Source organism: Diabrotica virgifera, chromosome 6 (assembly GCF_917563875.1).
Source record: "Diabrotica virgifera virgifera chromosome 6, PGI_DIABVI_V3a".
NCBI classification, from domain to species: Eukaryota; Metazoa; Arthropoda; class Insecta; order Coleoptera; family Chrysomelidae; genus Diabrotica; species Diabrotica virgifera.
This window is the reverse complement of record NC_065448.1, coordinates 241236418-241257056: the sequence shown is the minus strand read 5'-3', so window position 1 is coordinate 241257056 and position 20639 is coordinate 241236418. Positions and strand designations below refer to the sequence as shown.

General features: G+C 33.0%; 1 protein-coding gene across 2 annotated transcripts; it reads left to right on the top strand.

Moving 5' to 3' along the window:
• The first annotated feature begins 414 nt into the window (after positions 1-414).
• Positions 415-16532, top strand: LOC126887429 (apolipoprotein D-like). Of its 2 annotated transcripts, none has more exons than XM_050654957.1 (5): positions 415-705; positions 5662-5792; positions 6831-6919; positions 8687-8776; positions 16379-16532. In XM_050654957.1, the coding sequence occupies exons 1-5, from the start codon at positions 586-588 to the stop codon at positions 16507-16509; spliced, it is 561 nt and encodes a 186-aa protein (XP_050510914.1). In that variant the 5' UTR covers positions 415-585; the 3' UTR covers positions 16510-16532. The 2 variants fall into 2 exon arrangements, with proteins under 2 accessions (XP_050510914.1, XP_050510915.1); XM_050654958.1 differs by lacking the exon at positions 415-705 and adding an exon at positions 1473-2009.
• Positions 16533-20639: the final 4107 nt, after the last annotated feature.

Genomic DNA, 20639 nt, shown 5'->3' with positions numbered 1-20639 from the left:
TTGTTGCTCCTTCCTCCTTGTTGAAAATATATTTTATGAATAGGATGGAGTCTCCAACGAGATCAACGCCATCTGAGTACGTATGCTAGCAATAGCTTGGGAACTTGAACCGATAACATGTTCTTTTCTCGCTAGCAAACAATTGTAAACTTGTTTAGCAGCAATGTATATAGAATCAGCACCCTTATCGATAAGCTTCACCTACATTTCCATTAAGATTTTCAATCTTACTTTCATACAATGTTAATCTTGATAGTTTTGTTATCTAGTTACCAGCTGTAAGAAAAAATAATGAATCGGTAGGTACTTTTTTTATTTTGTTTTTTTGGCCTTGGTTTGAAACCTTTAGCCATATAATTATTGTAGTGAGGTACTTGTTTTTAAAATAAAGCTAATTTAGTTCATATGATAAGCCATTATTAACTATTGATTATGTTAATGTGATTAAATAGTTTATCAACTATAGCTTACTGATAAATCAAGATTATAAAGCATATAAAATTCACTAAAAAAGTATACTAATATACTATTTACTAAAAAGTTATACTAGTAAAGATTCAAAACTGATCAAAGGTTTAATGTAAAATGAAGAAATGGAGCATTTTGGCTGCAATTCTGTGTATGTTTGTAGTAACTGCACACGGTCATATTCCTCGTGCTTCTTGTCCAGATGTAAAGGGAGTACTAAATTTCGATCCTTCAAAAGTAAGTTACGTATTTAGTTTTAATCCATTATAATTTGGACTAAAATTATGGAAGACAGAGACCTCACGGACAGGGGAGATCGATTTCCTGTGGTTTCCCGATCTTATTGCACAATTATACCTGTCACAGGGAGGATACAGCCACAGCTGCTCTCACAGCGTCTCATCCACTAAATTTTCATATTTCTTATAACTTTCACTTGAATCGTTAATCCATTCAATTCATTTAATAACAAAAAATTTCTGAAAAGGACCGTTCTACCACCAAGTCCTTTCTCCTCTGACCAAACTCTGAAGGTGGCTCCTCCGCAGACAAAACCAATTCATAGCAAAGACATCGATACCACCAGTGATCCACAGCGATCCCAGTGTCACCATAAAGAACAAACCACGTCCTAAAGAGGTGACTGACACCTAAAACAGGACCGAACGATTCTTCTTCTTCAAGTGCCATCTCCGCGACGGAGGTCGGCAATCATCATAACTATTCGGACTTTAGAGAAGGCTGCTCTGAAAAGTTCGTTTGATGTACATCCATACCATTCTCTCAGGTTGCGCAGCCATGATATTCTGCGTCTCCCTATGCTTCTTTTTTCTTGAATCTTTCCCTGCATAATGAGTTGGAGCAAGATGTATCTCTCTCCACGTGTAGGGGAGAGTCGGCTAATGATGCGCGTCGGGTAATTGTGCGCATGAATGTTTCTAATCTGCTATTTAATAAAATTGCAAAAACTATATTGTCGGGCCATCTAGTAGCAACTGTCATATCTATCCGACACAAACGAACGTCTGTTTGGTCTACGTTGGTAGTTATCGTTTTCATGTTTTCGCGTGGTATGATATTGTTTATGTGACTGAGAAAATAAGCGATAACTTTTTTCTTGGCAGAAATATAGTTTAAATAGTACTTATATCCTTTAGTTATTTACCATTTTAAACACTGATATAGTTAGTTTTGCTCGCTTCTTTTTTGTTTTTATCAAATTTTGTGTTATGTGGTGAAGTGTAACGTCGTCTAATGGTGCGCATTGCGTACCATTAGCCGGCAAGGTATATAAAGGCATTTTTTAAGTTTTGTGACTGCGTCATAAAAGGTAAGCAAGCGTTAAACAAACGTCAAAGTAGAGAAATTGCCAAAGAGAAAACCACGAAATTGAAAAAAGGTAAAAAAAAAGAAAATTTTTGAACACAACAGCCCCAAAATTATTTCAGAAAGTGAACTGTGCCATGATGATGAGTTGGAGGATCTCGTGTCAGATCAAAATGACTTCTGTGTATTGTGATGATGGTAGCAAAAAAGACGAGGTATGGTGCAAGTGTTTGATATACTGTCAATGGTCTCATGTCATGTATATACGACAGGATAGTCCAAATAAAGGATATATTTGTGACTTCTGCAATACTTAGATTTTTTTTAAATATCTGTAACTTGGTTTCTTATATTTTCCGTATATTTGTTTATTGCATTAATATTTATGTTCAATAAGCTACATTTTCGAAGATCATTTTTAAGTTCTATTATTGCGCACAGTTATCCGACATATGCGCACCATTAGCCGAATAGGTCGGGCAATTGTGCGCATTACACTAATTGGAAATTTCGCCTCTCACTCTTCTACTGTTCAATCATTCATTAAATGCGGTTCCTACCAATATACCTAAGCCTTTGAAGTATATCTACAAAAAATTTGGAAACTGGCATGTTTCAAGTTTGTGAAATATCCTGAATTTGCCTTAGGTGCGCACCAATAGCCGACTCTCCCCTAATATGTTCTAGATATTCCAATTTTCTGTTTTTGATAGTATTTAAGACTTCCATTTCTTTATTCATTTTACTCAGAACCTCTTTGTTTCTGACGTGTTCTGACCATGATAATCTGACTGAACGATTAACCACAACCAAAACCAAACACACTAGGCACCTAGTTGCACTAGGTCAAGCAACGCAGACATCTACAAGAATAATAATTTACGACCTGAAACTGGAAGGTGTCAACACCTTCATATACCTAGGATCGCTGCTAACTAAACGTAACAATGTTAGTGAAGAAATTAAAAGAAGAATAGTGCTCTCCAATAAGTGTTACTATGGCTTAAGAAGACAGATGGCCTCAAAAATACCTAGAAAAATTAAATTGACTCTATAAAACGCTGATAAGACCAATGCTAACATATGGTTCAGAAACTTGGTCACTTACACAGAATGACCAGGAACTGCTCAAACGTTTCGAGCCAAACATCTTAAGAAGATTATAGGGAGAGATAAAAGAACAAGGTTTGTGACGCAGGCGTTGTATAGAAGTTTTGGAAAACCTGGCGTTATAAAATTCCTTAAGGTAGCGCACCTGAGACAGGGCATGTAAGGTAAGGTGCCCAAATACCGTCCCCCTAAGCAAAATCTTAAATTGTTAAATTTAATTAGTTATAATATTGGAAGCAACTTATTTAAGCAACTCAACTCTGTACGTAAGAGTTTTGCTAGTACGATTCTACTTAATAAATTTATCCTAAGTCCTTTCTATTAAAATATTATGTTTTTCATTGATACTTTACGACAGAAACTGCAAATTTGTTTGAATAAACACCAAATCACTGTAAAATCGCATAAAATTACATTTTGAGAAAAAAGAAGAAGATTTTTTGACCTTAAATATCTTATTTTTACGTCCCGCAGAAGCTATATACAAATTTTCAGACAAATCGGAGATCCAAAATTTTTTGCCTGAGTGATTTAACCAAAAATAAATAAATAATCAAAATAAGGCTTTAGATTATTTAAAAATGGTACCCCAATTCCGTCCCCCACCCATTCCCAGATAAAATCTATGATTTTTTTATAAAACATGATTTAAACAGTGTTCATATTTATTTTATTAAATTTATTGAGATAGGAACATGTTTATGGGTCATTCCATTTCAAATCACTCAATTTTGGAGCAAAAAAAATTTTGGACCTCCGATTTGTCTGAAAATTGGTATATAGGTTCTGCGGGACGTAAAAATAAGATATTTAACCCTTTCAAAGGTCAAAAGATCTTCTTATTTTTTTCTCAAAATGTTATTTTATGCGATTTTACAGTGATTTGGTGTTTATTTATACAAATTTGCATTTTCTGTCGTAAAGTATCAATGGAAAACATAATATTTTAATAGAAGGGACTCAAAAATGTTATTATATGGCATTATAATAAGTTACTTTGATTCAAAATAAGCTTTTGATCAAATTTTATAGTGTAGAAACCGTTAAAATACCGTTTTTTACATTTTTCTCCATTCCCAAAATACATCATAATCGATTTGGCTGAAAATTTTCCCACAGATAGTCAAAACATAGGACTTTAAGTGGTGAGAAGGATTTGAATTATATTACAATACCAAAAAATTTACATGCAATATTATAGTCAAAATATAGGCGTCTACTGTAAGTACAATTAACTCGAAAATATCGACCTTACGACAAAAATTGTTAAAAAGAAATTGTAATAGTTTTAAATACGATTTATTTGGAACAGTTTCAGTTCCTACCATTTTTGTCGAAAAGTTAAAAATGGCGGAGATATTGAGCAAAACAGGTTCTCCTTTAAAATCAAGATGGCGGCTAACGTAACGGAAGAATTCATTTGTGATTTTAAATTTAGGCTACTATTGACTCCCCTAAAGATAAGAAAAATAAAACTTTGGGCAGCTCGGCATTCAAACTCAAATGCTATCCCGAATGGAAAATGTAAAAAACGGTATTTTAACGTTTTTTACACTATAAAATTTGATCAAAAACTTGTTTTGATTCAAAATAACTTGTTATAATGCCATATAATGACATTTTTGAGTCCTTTCTATTAAAATATTATATTTTTCATTAATACTTTACGACGGGAAATGCAAATTTGTTTAAATAAACGCCAAATCACTGTAAAATCGCATAAAATAACATTTTGAGAAAAAAGAAGATTTTTTGTTCTTAAATATCTTATTTTTACGTCTCGCAGAAGCTATATACAAATTTTCAGACAAATCGGAGATCCAAAATTTTTTGCCTGAGTGATTTGACATGGAATATGTACCTTATACATTTTATACATAAGTTTACACGTCCAGACATAAATCATAAACAAAATTTTTGACTTTGGTTGAAGATGAACTCATCTCAGGACACCACGAACACCTCGTCCATTTTTCTCTTCACTTTTCTTGTCAAAAACGTTTTCCACAGCACATACTGCATCTTCAACGCTAGAACTATCCTCATCATCGGTTGACACCAGTAGATGTCAAAGGGGACGGATTTAGGAATTTCGTAATACATATAAAACATGGCTGCTGCTCGAGACGAAATTAGTAGAACTACATGGCTGTAACAACACAAATATAATATTCAAAGAGATTCTCTACTATTATCAATCACTAAATAAGTCCAAACTTACCTTGAAGAGCCAATATTATAGGTATGTATTTAAAATTTAATACAAACTGTAGCAAGCTACTACAAAAACTATTTAAGTAAAATTAAAGAGTAAATGAACAGAACAAAGAATCTACGCCACTGTCACTAGTAAACTGAATCGTTTTGAAGAGTTTCCTTACTCTCTCGCAAGGTTACAGTACTGTCAGTATAAGTTACAGTGGGGACTAATTTAGGACAGGGGACGGATTTTGGGCACTTTACCTTAATCAGGAGAGAGGAAGATACCTTAGTAAGGAAAGTTATTCACCGAAGAGGGCCGATAGGACAACGAGCAAGAGGAAGACCGAGACTTGGGTACCAAGACAACCAAGAGGATGATTTAAAATCTATTGGAATTAGAGCATGGAGAAGAGTTGACAGAGACAGGAGCGAATAGAGGATTGTTCTGAAGAAGGCTTTGGCTCGTAAAGAGCTGTGACGCCACTGACGATGATGAAAACCAAACACAGACAAAAGAACCGACACATTGGACTGATGCAGTTTTTTCTGTTTTAGTTTGTTGGTCTCTGGTATGAACAACAAAGGTATCCAACAATCCTCGAAAATTACGGTAAATGTGTTTCCACGAAATATTCACTCAATAGCGATGAATCGATTGGAATTAACACCAGATATCTTAATGCAGAGTAAGTACACTATTTTCCAAATAAGTAAATTTAGTTGTCATAATATTTATTGCATAATTGAGAACAGATTATTACAAAATACTGTGCAATAGGACCAGTGCCCCTTTGTACGTTTGTAGAATAACATGTATTCTTTTTCTCATAGGCATCTTTCAGTGCGTCACAGTTTTTCGATTTCTTTCTAACGCAATAAATTGTATGTGACAGAAAGAAAGGCACGTCTGTAATTAGAGACATTTATAACATTTATTCTAGTTGTCGATAGATGGCGCCATAGTCGAAAAAATGATTTGCGAATTATATAATATATCTACGAATATAATCTGTACAATTTATAAGACTATACAAATCAAAGAAAATACCATTTTATAAATGCAATAAACACAATTGATTTGTTTTTATGCCAAATTGCAAATAAAATGTGACAACTGTCAGATTTAACTAAAATGTCATGTTAGAATAAATGTTATAAATGTGTGTATTATCACGGACTCACCTTTTTTTCTATCATTTGTGACGCACTGAAAAATGCCTATGAAAAGGACCATATCTTACCTAGAGAGTGTGTCCATTGGAAAAGGTACCACCCTCTATAATTTGGTCCCTACAGAAAATCTAAAAATATGCAAAAGCACGTCAAATTTATTACATCAACCCTCTAGCGGGAGCGGACACAACCCCCAAAATCTTTAATGGAAAGGGGGTTGAGTGATACCTCATGTTATAAAATGGTTCCACTACCTTTTTAAAATACCACATACATTATATTTATTTTTAGTACTTTTGGAAAAATCTTAGACTCTATACTCCAAAAATTTTTTGGAGTTCTGAACTCGAATACTTACCTAATATCCAAAAAATACTCAAGAGACAATACTCAAAATACTCCCATACCCAAAAAAATTGGAGTTCTTAACTCTGTAGGTACTTAATATCTCTACGGTTTCACTTTATTTTTCCAAAAGTTCTAAAAATATAAAATATATATATAAAATATATAAAAGTATAATACTGTTTGATGTAGTTTAAATCTTTCAGATCAAATGAATGGACAATACTCGAAGGAGTTGGAGTATCAGACTCGACAACAGGCGAAGCCAAGTTTACAGTAACATATAAAAATCCTGGTTAGTAGATAATTGATATTTTAGTTTCTTACCTAAGTATTAAATAGTGTACTGGAGAATAATCATTATCATTAGCATCAATAAAACCAGTAAATAGAAATACGGTATGCGGCAAAATAAACACTACTGAAAAACGTATGTCTCAAATTTTTATGTGTCGGGTGGTTTCCGAACATAGTTATAATGTATGTGAATGTCGTGTTAATCTTAGATGTTTCATGATGGTTCTGTTTTGCAGAAAAAAATTGTAGAGTGCTATTTTAAGTCGTACGGAAAGGGTTGCGAAAACTGTCCAAGCTTAAAATCAACAATGGTTTCTGTAGGACGGAACAACAGGTCACACGGCCAGGGAGTCTCTTAGAATACTGCGTAATCATTTTGGGAGTTGCCACTCACCAGATCTAACCCCAGCTGATGCGTACATATGGGAAATGCTGAAGGAGGCAGACCGATCAACCGTCTGACATTCCGGAATTCCGGACTAGAATTGTAGATTATTTTATGCCAGAGGGTATCTTTAACATCTGTTTGATAGGGAACGTCGACGTGAATAATGTTTGAACGGCTATAAATAAATAAATATATATGTATAAATAATCATAAAGATTTCAATATTCACTTTAGTACTTTAGCACTGTAGTACTGCCGCATACTGTATTATATACAATTAACCCCTATAAAGATTGTATTTTTAACCGCTTTTATTTCGTTCAATATATAGTTTGTGTCAAATCTTCAGACGTTAATTTGACTGCCTTTTCTTCAATGCAAATGAATAAAAATTTGCAGATATATGCATTCGCAGGAACAATACACGAATAGTCAATAAAAATTTATTTATGGTTAATACTTAATTTTTTAAATAAAAAAACGGTTTTATTGTAAAATGCTTCAATTCTCTTGTTTTTTACAATGAAGAAACTTGAAACTTTTACGGATTGTAGCTAATTATATGAACTATACATAATTTCACTTTTTGCATTAATTGTTTACGTTATGCTTCATAAACAAACAATAAAGTTTCAAATTTTTTGCCGATTCCGACTATTTTTCATGTTTGTACATCATATGTTTTATACATATATTTTAATAAATTGACGATATATTTTAACGTTTGAAAAGTGTAAGACTAAAAAGTAAAAAAATAAAAAAATATGAAAAAAAAATTAAGAAACGCTTTTTTTGGTTACGAGTGACTAAAATTAAAAATATAAAAGAATCAACTAAAAAGCAAAAAATAAATCTGTCTAACAGTTTTTTTCGAATAATCCTTCCGAGTTTTAATTTTTTCTTGTTTTTTGCTTTCTAGTTGATTCTTTTATAAAAATTTTAATTTTAGTCACTCGTAACTAAAGAAAAGTGTGTCTTAAAAAATGTTTTTCATATTTTTTTATTTACCTATTTCTTCCTCCTTTTCTTTTAAAAAATTAAAAGAGAATTGCTTCTTGACTCTCTTTTACTTTTTGTACTACCTATTATTTTTATATCTCTGTGCTTTTGTTTTTTCTTTTTTCTTGGTTTTAGAGTCATTAAAAGCTTAATTGTGTTTAAAAATGATTTGCGAACATAAAAGTTAAAAATAAATTAAATTTACAATATTCGGGGGACATACTTAATAAAATTATTGGACGTTGTTCTAATGCTAATGGCATTTGATATTTTATTTAGATACCTACTAAAAAACGAGTTATTGATGTCATATTTTCTTAAGTGATTTGTTTTTTTATTGTGAAGTATTAGATAAACATAATAGGTAAATCTTTCCAGCATTGACAGCACCTTTTTGGATTCTTGGTATAGACTATGACCAATTCTTCATACCTTACTCATGCATTATACAGGACGGACAGGTTGTAGGTATGTATAAAAAAGTTTACTTTAATTTTTATTAAATAAAAAGTTAAATGATGATAATATCGTATGACATTTTTGCCGGGGAGATCCTTTAACCCTGTTTGAAGTAGCTAGTGTCGATGCTCACACTATTTCAGGGGGAAGCCGGCTTAACGTATCCTCCGAAGCTCGGTGAACTGCTCGTATTATTTTTATAAATGAAAATGTCGTAACTAGTACACTAAGGGCCAATTTCTCATATCGAGTTCAACTCCAGTTTAACCTGAACTTCTAGTAAACGTCAGTTTAAAGTCAAAATCGTCTTTCTCAATTCCCGTTCAACCGATGGCAGTTTAAACTTGAACGATGCTTGAATGGTGGAATTCGGCCGTTCAAAGATTTCAGAACTCAGTTCAGATGATTTCATGGACTACGCATGCGTTGTATTAACACGATACGCTGTCATAATATAAATATATCCTATTTTATTATATTAAGCCTAACGATAAACGATAACATTATTTGTGTTTTTATAATATTTATTTATAATTATTAAAATGACTATTTGACTATAAATACTTAAATTTAACTTTATTCAAAAACAGCATAAAAAAGGTAGTTCAAAATGGCGACAGTTTTTTACCTTTTGCCATCTATTGGCATTTCTCGAAAGCTGTAGAACGAGCACTGACATGAACGCGCAATGAGAAATGCATTCCAAACAGAACCGGAGATCACCCGTGAACCCGGTTCAACTGAACCATAGATTAACGCAGGTATGAGAAATCGACCCTAAGGGTCGATTTCTCATACCTGCGGTAATCTAAGGTTCAGTTGAACCAGGTTCATCGGTGATCTGCGGTTTTGTTGGGAATGTATTTCTCATTGCACGTTCATTTCAGCGCTCGTTCTACAGCTTAAGAGAAATGCCAATAGATGGCGAAAGGTAAAGAACTGTCGCCATTTTGAACTACCGTTTTTATGCTGTTTTTGAATAAAGTTAAATTTAAGTATTTATAGCACTTTGACATTAATAAACGTCAAATACGGTTGCATCTAAAATAGCTCCAGAAAAAATTAATTTTTTAGTAGTTTAACTTAAATTAATTTTATAGTGGTTTTAATTATCATTGATAAGAAGTTTCAGTCCTATGGGTTAAACAGCCTAGGCTTCTTTTCACGGTGTTTAACTTTTGTGTGAACAGTTTAAAATTTGGCCATGGTTAAACGTACCTAAATATTGACATTCAGCTCGCAGTTTTTGTGACAATTAAAACATTTAAATTTCATCGTGGGTAAAAACATTTACATATTGTAGAATAGTGATACAAAAGTGAAAATATTCTCCCCAGATGGGGGAGAATATAAAAAAGACGCCAGTGTGCGAACTAAATACTGCTGAAGTTATTAGTGATAGTAATCAAGACATGGATACAGGAACTATCACCACAAATTCTTCTGCTACAAGGGAGGTAAAACTTTTTAATATTAATTGTAATAGTTACGACTTTCAAAATTGTTGTGTTTATGTTGAGAAGACCAATGATCAGAATATTTCCCGTTTGCATCCAATGGTTGTTGCAGATATTTTACATCAAAAATTAAAGATTAATAATATTAAGCAAATTAAAAGTATAGGAAGAAACCGTGTTAAAGTAATCCTCAAATCTATTTTGGATGCAAACAATTTAGTCAATAATAGTCACTTAAAGGACGATAATTTAAAAGCGTACATTCCAAATCACCTCTTGGAAATCAAAGGACTGATACGCGATGTTGATACCAAATATAATATTGACTATTTGAAAAAATATATGAGCTCTAGTTCACCAATTATTGATATTAAAAGAATGCACAGGAAAGTAGAAAAGGATGGAAATACAGAATACGTCCCTAGACGTAATGTTATAATTACTTTTGAAGGCAATTGTTTGCCAAACTATGTTGTGATAAATTATGTATTTTTCCAAGTGGAAAAATTGTTGGGTAAAGTGACGCAATGTTATAAATGCCTCAAATATGGACATATTTCTAGACAGTGTAAAGGTACACAGGAATACTGTATACAATGTGGACAAATTAAAAATGACATACATACATGTGATGAAACAAAAAAGTATTGCATACACTGTAAAACTGATAAGCATATATCGATCTCTAAAAACTGTCCTTTTTTCGAACATCAAAAAAAAATAAAAAATATCATGATTGAACATAAAATCTCATATTTGGAGGCAAAAAATTTGAGTGACTCATCATTTTCTGGTCTTATTTCTAATAACAGATTTGAAATATTGTCAAATTCAGACAAAGAATTTCCAAAATTAACTAACTCCTCTGAAGTTAGTACATCTCCTTATTTCAAGCCATTGAGGCCTCACCTACAGAAACCCAAAAGTTTTAGCCAACCAAGCTGTAGTACATCAAGCACTGAGTATAGTGCAAATAAAAAAAGAAAAGTATCATCTCCAACTTCCGAAGATCCTACACCATATCTCATCCCTTTCAGATTTGGACCGTCTCAACCTTTACCTCCCTTAAATAAGGAAAGTTTTCCTAATACAGACAATGATAAAAATAAGTTAGTAGATTCCTTAGTACTTCTTTTCTCAAGTTTTATTCAAAATATTAATTGTTTAGAAGAGGCAAAATCACTTGACATGAATTTGTTAGCCAAAGGTATTAATAATGTTCTAGATAATATTTTAAAAAATAACTCATCTAATGACGAACAAATCTAAACTCAAAATAATACAATGGAATGCTCGATCAGCTGTTGCTAACAAAAACAGCCTTATTAACTTTTTAATAACCGAAGATATTGACATAGCTTTAATAAGTGAAACTTGGTTTAAACGGGATGTTGTATATATTTATAGAGGTTATAATGTGATACGCGAAGATCGCGATGACGGCTATTCTGGAGTTGCTATTTTAATTAAAACTGGTATTCCTTTTGAGCGCATAACAATTAAAAAAAATTATATTCAAGACTTGCTTGCTTGTGGTATTAAAATCAACTATAAACAAAGTTATTTAAGTTTACTCTCTGTATATAGGTGCCCAAAAACTAAAACCAAAACCGAAGATTGGGATAAGTTATTTTCTCAACTAAAACACCCTTGTATCATTGGAGGAGATATGAATGCACATAATTCTTTGTGGGGCTCATATAAAAATGATAATATAGGCCATCAAATTGTGGAGACAATTCAGAATTTAGATTATGTAGTAATGAATAATGGACAACCAACTTGCCAAACGAGTCCAGGAAACTCAGATTCCATGATTGATGTCACGTTTTGCTCACCATCCCTTTTTGATAAAACTTCGTGGTCTGTAGATCTTGATACCTTGGGATCAAATCATTTCGTTATAAAGGTTGTGATCGATGTCTTGGGAACTAATGCTAATACCATTTATCCCAGTACTAAGTGGAACATTAAAAAAGCAAATTGGTCATTATACTCTCAGCTTGTTGATACCTTATTAAACGAAAAGCCTCACACATCCTTAAATACCCAAGAAAAATATAATTTCCTTATTGACTGTATTAATGAAGCTTCTAAACAATCTATTTCTGAATATAAACCATTTAAATGCAAACGGACTCCCCCTCCGTGGTGGGATTCGGAATGTGATCAATCCGTTGCAGAAAGAAAGAAGGCATTAATAAACTATAAAAACAATTCTTCTCCTGAAAATTTTTGTAAATGCAAAGAAGTAAATGCTCGTGTCAAAAAATTCCTGAAATTAAAGGCCAAACAAAGTTGGGTTGCATGGTGTTCAAAATTAAATAAACAAACTCCATCTAGTCTTATTTGGAATCAAGCAAGAAAAATGAATAGGAAAAAAGTTAATTTTTCATTACCTCTAAGTAATTCATGGGTAGACGATTTTTTCGATAAAATAGCTCCACCTTACGTAAATAACCAGTTAGATGTTATTAATTCTAAAACGCTTCCATCTGATCAGAATCATTTTCTCCTTACACCTTTTTCGAGAACTGAATTAGAATTTGCCCTTGATAATCGCGTTAGTACCTCACCAGGATACGATGCAATCAAATATCCTATGATACAACATTTACCAGATAACGCAAAACAATTACTTTTAAATATATTTGACCAGATAATTATTGAAGGCAACAGCATAATAGATTTTAAGCGTATTATAGTCGTTCCTATTCCCAAACCGGGGAAAGACCCTAAATTAGCTGAAGCTTACCGACCGATATCATTATTATCATGTATATTGAAGACTCTCGAACGGATGGTTAAGATTAGGTTGGATTGGTGGCTAAGGGATCAAAATCCTTTACCCGCTAACCAACATGGTTTTAAAAAAGGTTATGGAACTTTAGATTCCTTAACAACTCTTGTTGTAGACATTCAGAACAGTTTTTCCAGGAACAGTTATGTGCCCGCTTTATTTTTAGACATCGAAGGTGCTTATGACTCTGTCTCTCTTTCAATTCTCCAAGAAAAAATGATTACATTTTTTAATATTCCATCACAGTTTGCTTCTAACATGGTAAACCTGCATAAAAATAGAATAATTTATTTAAAAAATAATCATACTCTTATAGGCCCTAGACTTAATAATAAAGGATTACCTCAGGGCTCCGTTTTGAGCCCTATTTTATTTAATATTTACACAGCAGATCTACACAACATCACTATTAACAATATTGCATTTAATGTTGTACAATATGCTGACGATTTCTGTTTGTACACAGAACACAAGAAATATCAGCAATCCATTGAAAACTTGAATAGTGTCTATGGTCTCCATAAAAAATGGTTTATTGAAAATGGCTTTGAATTATCATGCAGTAAATCACAAGTTTGTTTATTTACCAGACATAACTTTCCTAATATTAGCACAATCACCTTAGGTGGGCATAAATTTTCTTTTAAAAATAAAATTAAATATCTTGGAATGATACTCGACCAAAAATTGACCTGGAAGTTACATATTGACGACATGTTGAACAGGTGTAATAAGGGAATAAACTTTCTTAAATCAATTAATAGAACTTGGTGGGGATCGGATGTTGAAGTAAGTTTATTATTTTATAAAGCTTACATACGATCTATTTTCGATTACGGCAGTGTTTTGTATGGATCAGCAAGTAATGCACTACTAAACAAAATCAACGTTTTACAGAATTCAGCCTTACGAATATGTCTAGGAGCTATGAGATCCACTCCAGTACAAGCTTTATATTTGGAAGCCTTGGAACCTCCTTTAAATCTAAGACGACGTTTTTTGTCCAAAAAATATTTAATGAAAGTATACTTAATTAACCCTCTTCTATACCAAAAAATAGTGACTTTAAGTTGCCATGATCTAACCAATAAATACTGGCAAAAAAAGAAATCTCCCTTACTGTGTGAAGCTTATAATCAAAATATAGTACTCTTAAAAAATATAGATAAAACGAACGACTTATTCAAAAACTACGCGTACTCTTCTTTCTTTTCTCCTACAGATATTATTGTACCAAATTATAGTGAAAACATATATTTAAATAAAAATATTCTTTTATCCATAACGAATAGTTACAATGAGTCAATAGCTCTATATACAGATGCGTCTAAATCTGCAGATGGAACTGGATGCGCCTTTTTTATACCATCGAAACATATAGAAAAGAAATTCAAACTGAAACCGGAGACTTCGATTTATACAGCAGAGGCTATTGCAATATATGAAGCTTTACTATATGTAGCTGAATTTGATTTCGCCCATATTATAATTTTGTCTGACTCCTTAGCAGTATTGAAATCTCTTGGTAAATATGGACCCCCAAACATCCAAGACTGCCCATACATTTATAAAATTAAACATATTAAACAAAATCTTTTAACCAAAGGAATCAATGTACATTTTATCTGGATTAAAGCACACGCAGGATTTGAACATAATGAGTATGTCGACTTATTAGCCAAAGAAAGCGTTTCATCCGATACCAGTATTCTACATAAAATAACACTGACTGATAGTATAATCTCTTTCAAGTCAACACTGCATCGGGAGTGGAGCTACCAGTGGAAGGAATACTCTTTTGTGAATCAAAATAGATACTCGTTAATTCAGCCCGATATTCCCAAATTTCCTTGGTACAAGTCTTGTAGAGCTTCTAGAAAGTACATAACTTCTATTATTAGAGTACGATTCGGGCACGCATGTTATCCAAAGCATTTATTTAAAATACAGGTTTTGGATAATGATAAATGTGAGCATTGTGAAGAGGAAAGTGATTTAGATCATATATTTTTTGGTTGTTCTAAAAATACAATTTACTCATCTAAATTAATAAATGATTTATTAAAATGTAAAGTAGCAACTCCTTGGAATATACTATATTTATTATCACTTGGTTCTGTAGATGTATACAACTCTTTAATTAACTTTTTAAAAGACAGCAAATTATCATTATAATTCCCTTAAACATTTTTAATTAATACCTTTGGTAGTTAGTAGTTTTAGCTGTTAAGCTTAGTGTTACTTAATACCTTTTAGTTGTTATCTTTGTTTTAAACCTGTTTTGTATAACTTGATAACTTGTATTCCTTATGTGTCTGGCAGTATGACGGTAAGTCTAAGCCAAAATAAAAAAAAAAAAAAAAAAAAAAAAAAAAAAAAAGTATTTATAGTCAAATAGTCATTTTAATAATTATAAATAAATATTATAAAAACAAAAATAATGTTATCGTTTATCGTTAGGCTTAATATAATAAAATAGGATATATTTATATATGACAGCGTTTCGTGTTAATTCAACGCATGCGTAGTCCATGAAATCATCTGAACTGAGTTCTGAAATCTTTGAACGGCCGAATTCCACCGTTCAACCATGGTTCAAGTTTAAACTGACATCGGTTGAACGTGCGAATTGAGAAAGACGATTTTGACTTTAAACTGACGTTTACTAGAAGTTCAGGTTAAACTGGAGTTGAACTCGATATGAGAAATTGGCCCTAACTCGACTGTACGGAAGAATTCTAAAAGATCTAATATGTGAAGAATACCATTCATACGAATCAGAAGAACAAAGCGGCTTTAGGGCAGGTAGATCCACAATACACAACATTTTCTCTATAACTCAAGTAATAGAAAAAATTTTACAAAGGCAAAGGCAGATATCGAGCCCTGAATTTATTTAATCTTGCCCAAAGTATACTTTCGCTATCTAGAGCATCTTCAGGGGCATTTCGTCAATAAAGAGAAGGTATTATCCTCGAATGTCATTTAATATGAAAGAGTTTGGTGGCAACTTAAATTAACGTATAGCTACACACTTAACAAAGGACAAAACAGATAAATTTGAGTGCCTGGTAAGGTTCTACATTTTTGCAAGATGGAAGCAGTATCTTGCCGCTGAGCTGCAGCCGTCCACTGTTAAAGCGTTAATTGATAAATATACAGATATACATCTATCAATCAACGGTTAAAGGATAAAAATGAAATATTCGATGAATGGTACGTTATTACCTATAGCTGCCGGAAATTGATAAGAAAAGTTTAAGATCGAGATTTAAAACATGTGTTCTAGTGTTTTGTTTATAAAATAAATCAAGAGTTTTCTTGAGTACCTATTATCTGTTGGTTTTGTTTCAGAGAATCTTTATATTCAGACAAGAAGTCTAAATCCATCGAATGACGTGATCAATGCTGCCCTCAAAGTTATCAACGACAACAATCTTGATGCCACTTTATTATTACATACTGATAAAACATGTGATTATTAATGAGAATAGATTTTTGAAGTATATTTGTTATTTTTATCTGTCAGATTAATAGTTCAATTGTAAATGTACAGGACTTCTTCTTCTTTAAGAGTAGTCTCCCAATCGAAGGTTGGATATCATCATCACTATCTTTAATCTATCTACCGCTGCTCTGAAGAGTTCGATTAAACTACATTTAAACCAGTCCCTTAAATTCTTCAACCAGGACACTCTCCTTCTTCCTATACTCCTTCCGCCTCACCTTTCCCTGTATTATCAGTCTTAGCAGTTCATATCGCTGTCCCCTCATTACGTGTCCCAGATAGTTTAACTTTCTTATTTTTATTGTGTTTATTATTTCTTGTTCTTTGAAAATTATTTCTCGCAATACTTCCGTGTTAGTTTTCTTCTGTGTCCAGGAAATCCCCCATTTCCTTAAAAAAGCCTCCATTATAGCCATATTGAAACCAGGAAAAGCAAATGATCAACCCCAAAACTACCGACCGATTGCACTGCTGAACTGTGTCTATAAACTGTTGGAACGCTTAATCCACAACAGAATTAGTAACACCATATTGGGGGTGATACCTATTGAACCAGCAGGGTTCAGACCTAACCGCAGCTGCATAGATCAGATCCTATCCCTAACAACACATATCGAAGCAGGTTTTCAAAGAAAGCAAAAAACATCCGTTGCTTTCATTGACCTATCAGCTGCATACGACACCGTCTGGAGACAAGGACTAATCTGCAAACTGATCCGTGCCATCCCGTGCCAAAAGGTAACCAAACTCATTGATAGCATGCTCACCGACAGACCTTTTCACGTCACAATGGGCAACTTAAGAAGGGTCCAAATGAAGCTCAGCAATGGACTGCCACAGGGATCTGTTTTGGCACCCTTACTCTTTAATTTATACATCGCGGACCTACCTAGGACAACTTCGCAGAAATTTGGGTACGCTGACGATTGGGCCATTGCAGCAAGACATAATAACATGAATTTTACAGAAACAATACTGACGGATGACCTTGCTGTTATGGGTGAATATTTTCGCAAATGAAGGCTACGGCCCAATGCAACGAAAACTGAAGTGTGCTGTTTCCACCTGAATAATGCCCAAGCCAACAAAAAACTCTCCGTTCACTTTGAAAACAGACTACTCACTCATAACTCAACACCAAAATATCTTGGAGTGACTCTTGACAGAACTTTAAGTTTTAAGGAACACTATGTGGCATCACATGGGGGTCCTCAGCCTCCGTACTCAGATCATCCGCTCTAGGACTCGTATACTCGGCGGCTGAATATGCTTCGCCGGTATGGCTCAATAGCAAACACAAGAAGATGATTGACACCCAATTAAACCAGACAATGCGAATGATCTCAGGTACAATTCGACCAACACCGAACTATTGTCTTCCCATTCTGAGTCTCATTCCACTGCCTAAACTAAGAAGAAGTCATTCTCTTCTCAGAGAATATCGAAAAATCGAGGCTAACCATCAACTACCCATTTACCATGATAAGCTTACCATCTTTGATACATGTTTTAAATTATGTTCTGTTGTGATTTATAACATTTTTTTCGAATTTAAAAATGTATGCAAGTTCCCTATTACACATTATTTGTCATGTGGAAAAATAGGGCAACTGAACGTTTTACTGTTTGACAGTTGTTCTGAATTTACCTAATCAAATTATGTAGTTTGATTTTTGTGGAAGAAAATATTAAAATATGACAAAGCAGTAAGAAAACAATATATTAGATGAAGATTGGTAGAACTTTTGTTGGTAATCAAATTAAGTATGTAAATCAAAGCAGTACATACCTACTAGATAAATAAATCTACGCCAAAAAATCATAATTTAAAAATAAAAATCGGACCTAATTTCGGATTTCTCTCTAAAATCCCCATTCTTGAGAAAATAAATTTATTCCAACCTAATCCAAATGTATAATTACAATATGATTATAATAAAAACTACTTACCAAATTAGAATGAGTTTTCCTTGTCCAAAAGTCCAAAAATATATATGAAAACTGTTTAAAAAGGCAGTATAACTATTAACTAACTTTTGTTTGTTGTTTCTTTTTACCACAAATTTCAAAACGCAACAACCATAAATAATTAAACCACACATAGAGAAATAAAAACAACATTCTTTTTATTTCTCTATGAAACCACAGCTGTGCTACAGCCGCCATATTGAATAATTTTTGACATGTCATTTGAACATCCAATCAGAACAAAGTTATAATGCGCATGCGCCCGGATCGTAGGTTTTAACATATAAAAATTCACCCTCATATCGCGCGTAAAGAAGTATATCTTCAAAAAGCCGATTTTTTTGGTATGAGACTATAGTAAAAAGTATCACTTTATAATACAGATGTGTATTATGGCCACTGAAAGAAAGAACACTGGCAACGCTGAGAGCAACGGAAATGGATTTTTAGAGAAGAGCCGCAGGAAGATCTAGAAGAGAAAGGATTACCAACGAACGCATTAGAGAAATAATGGGAAGCAAGCGAACAATCACAGATGACCTAACAACAAAACATGTTATCTGGTTCGGCACATACAAAGAATGGATGAACAACGAATACCAAAAGAAATACTAAAATGGCAATCAGAAGGAAAGAGAAAACGAGGTAGACCGAGAAAAAGTTGGAGCGAAGGAATAAATAATGAGCTGAGAGGAAGGGTCATAGAAGAGGGCCTACGGAACAACCGGACGAAGTGGCGATTGGAAGTCACAAAACGGCAGAGAACGTTATAAAGCGACAAGTAGTAGTAGTGTATGTATATGGAGAGAAAGAGATGGCATTAGAAAAAGAGTCTTTTTGCCACAGAATTTTGTTATAAATATGTTTAAATTTTTATCTTAGAATCATTTATAAATTTGATTAAGATACTAAATATGGATTTGTCAAAATAAGATGAAAGATTGCTGATGTTAACTGGAAGGCTAATGTTAAGCTCAATTAAACCTAAATATAAGTTTTGAGTCTGATCCCTATGATTAAGACAATCAAAGAATACATGGTTCAGATTCCCGATGGACTCATTGTTACACGAACAGAAGGGAGTTTCATAGATTCCAATCCTATGTAGATGCTCTGGAAAAAGGCCGTGGTTAAGTTTTAGCCGGGTTATTAATGAGGTAATGAGAGTTAATGAGATAATTATAACTTTGTTATAACTGTAGTTAAAATGAGGTATACTTTTGGGTAATAATGGGTGAATAGAAAAGTAATGATTTCTTGATGTCCGCTGAACATCTTCGTATTTGGACCTCCATCTTTCCCTGCCAACACTTCTGATAATAGAAAATAGGTCTTTGAAGTTGAAAATGTTTGTGATTTCTGGTATCTCGGATGTATTTTTTGCCATTCCATCCACTATTTCGTTTCGAACTATTCCACTATGTCCTTTAACCCACAGTAAAGTCACTGTTTTTTTTGTAGATTTTAGATTATGTAATGTTTTTTTGATATCAAGAATAATGGAGTTTTGGAAATTATCTAATGGATGGCTACAAATAGCTTGTAGTACTGCCTGAGAGTCTGAGACTATTACAACGTTCTCGCAATAATAAGAAGCACACCAAGTTAGTGCTTTCTGTATGGCAGCAGCCTCGGCTGTAAAAATATTACAACAATCCGGAATTCGGTATTTTTCTGCATAATTGTTGTTTGAAACAAAAAATGCGAAACCAGTACTTTAATCTGTTTTTAATCCATCTGTATAAATTACTGTTAAATTTTTCCCTAATTTGTTTAGTATGGATTTAAATATAAGATCTGTTAAAGTTGGCAAGTCTGAATAAGATGGCATTATAATGGTTGGTTTTTCTATCAGAATTTCAAAGTCATGTTCGAAAAAAGGAAATTTTGGTAGCTGTAAAATATAAGGTTGGTAAAGATTCGTATCGATAAAAGATTCTGTAAGAGGAGGCGAATTTTTTATCCTCCAGTAAGAATTTGTTAAATTTTCTGTCGAAAATTTGTCCTAAAAAATGTCCTATTTTGTGAACCATAGTTGTATTAAACGTTCTGTATTTAATTAGACATCTGATTGCTAATATTTGCCTACGTATGTATAAAGGTGGTTCTTGAGCTTCTGCTAGAACCGCATGACTTGGT

Coding starts and splice junctions, on each gene's coding strand:
- LOC126887429 (XM_050654957.1), top strand. CDS start 586: ATGAAGAAATGGAGCATTTTGGCTGCAATTCTGTGTATGTTTGTAGTA. Junction 6,920..8,686: donor AGTAACATATAAAAATCCTG/GTTAGTAGATAA, acceptor AAATCTTTCCAG/CATTGACAGCACCTTTTTGG. Junction 8,777..16,378: donor ACAGGACGGACAGGTTGTAG/GTATGTATAAAA, acceptor GTTTTGTTTCAG/AGAATCTTTATATTCAGACA.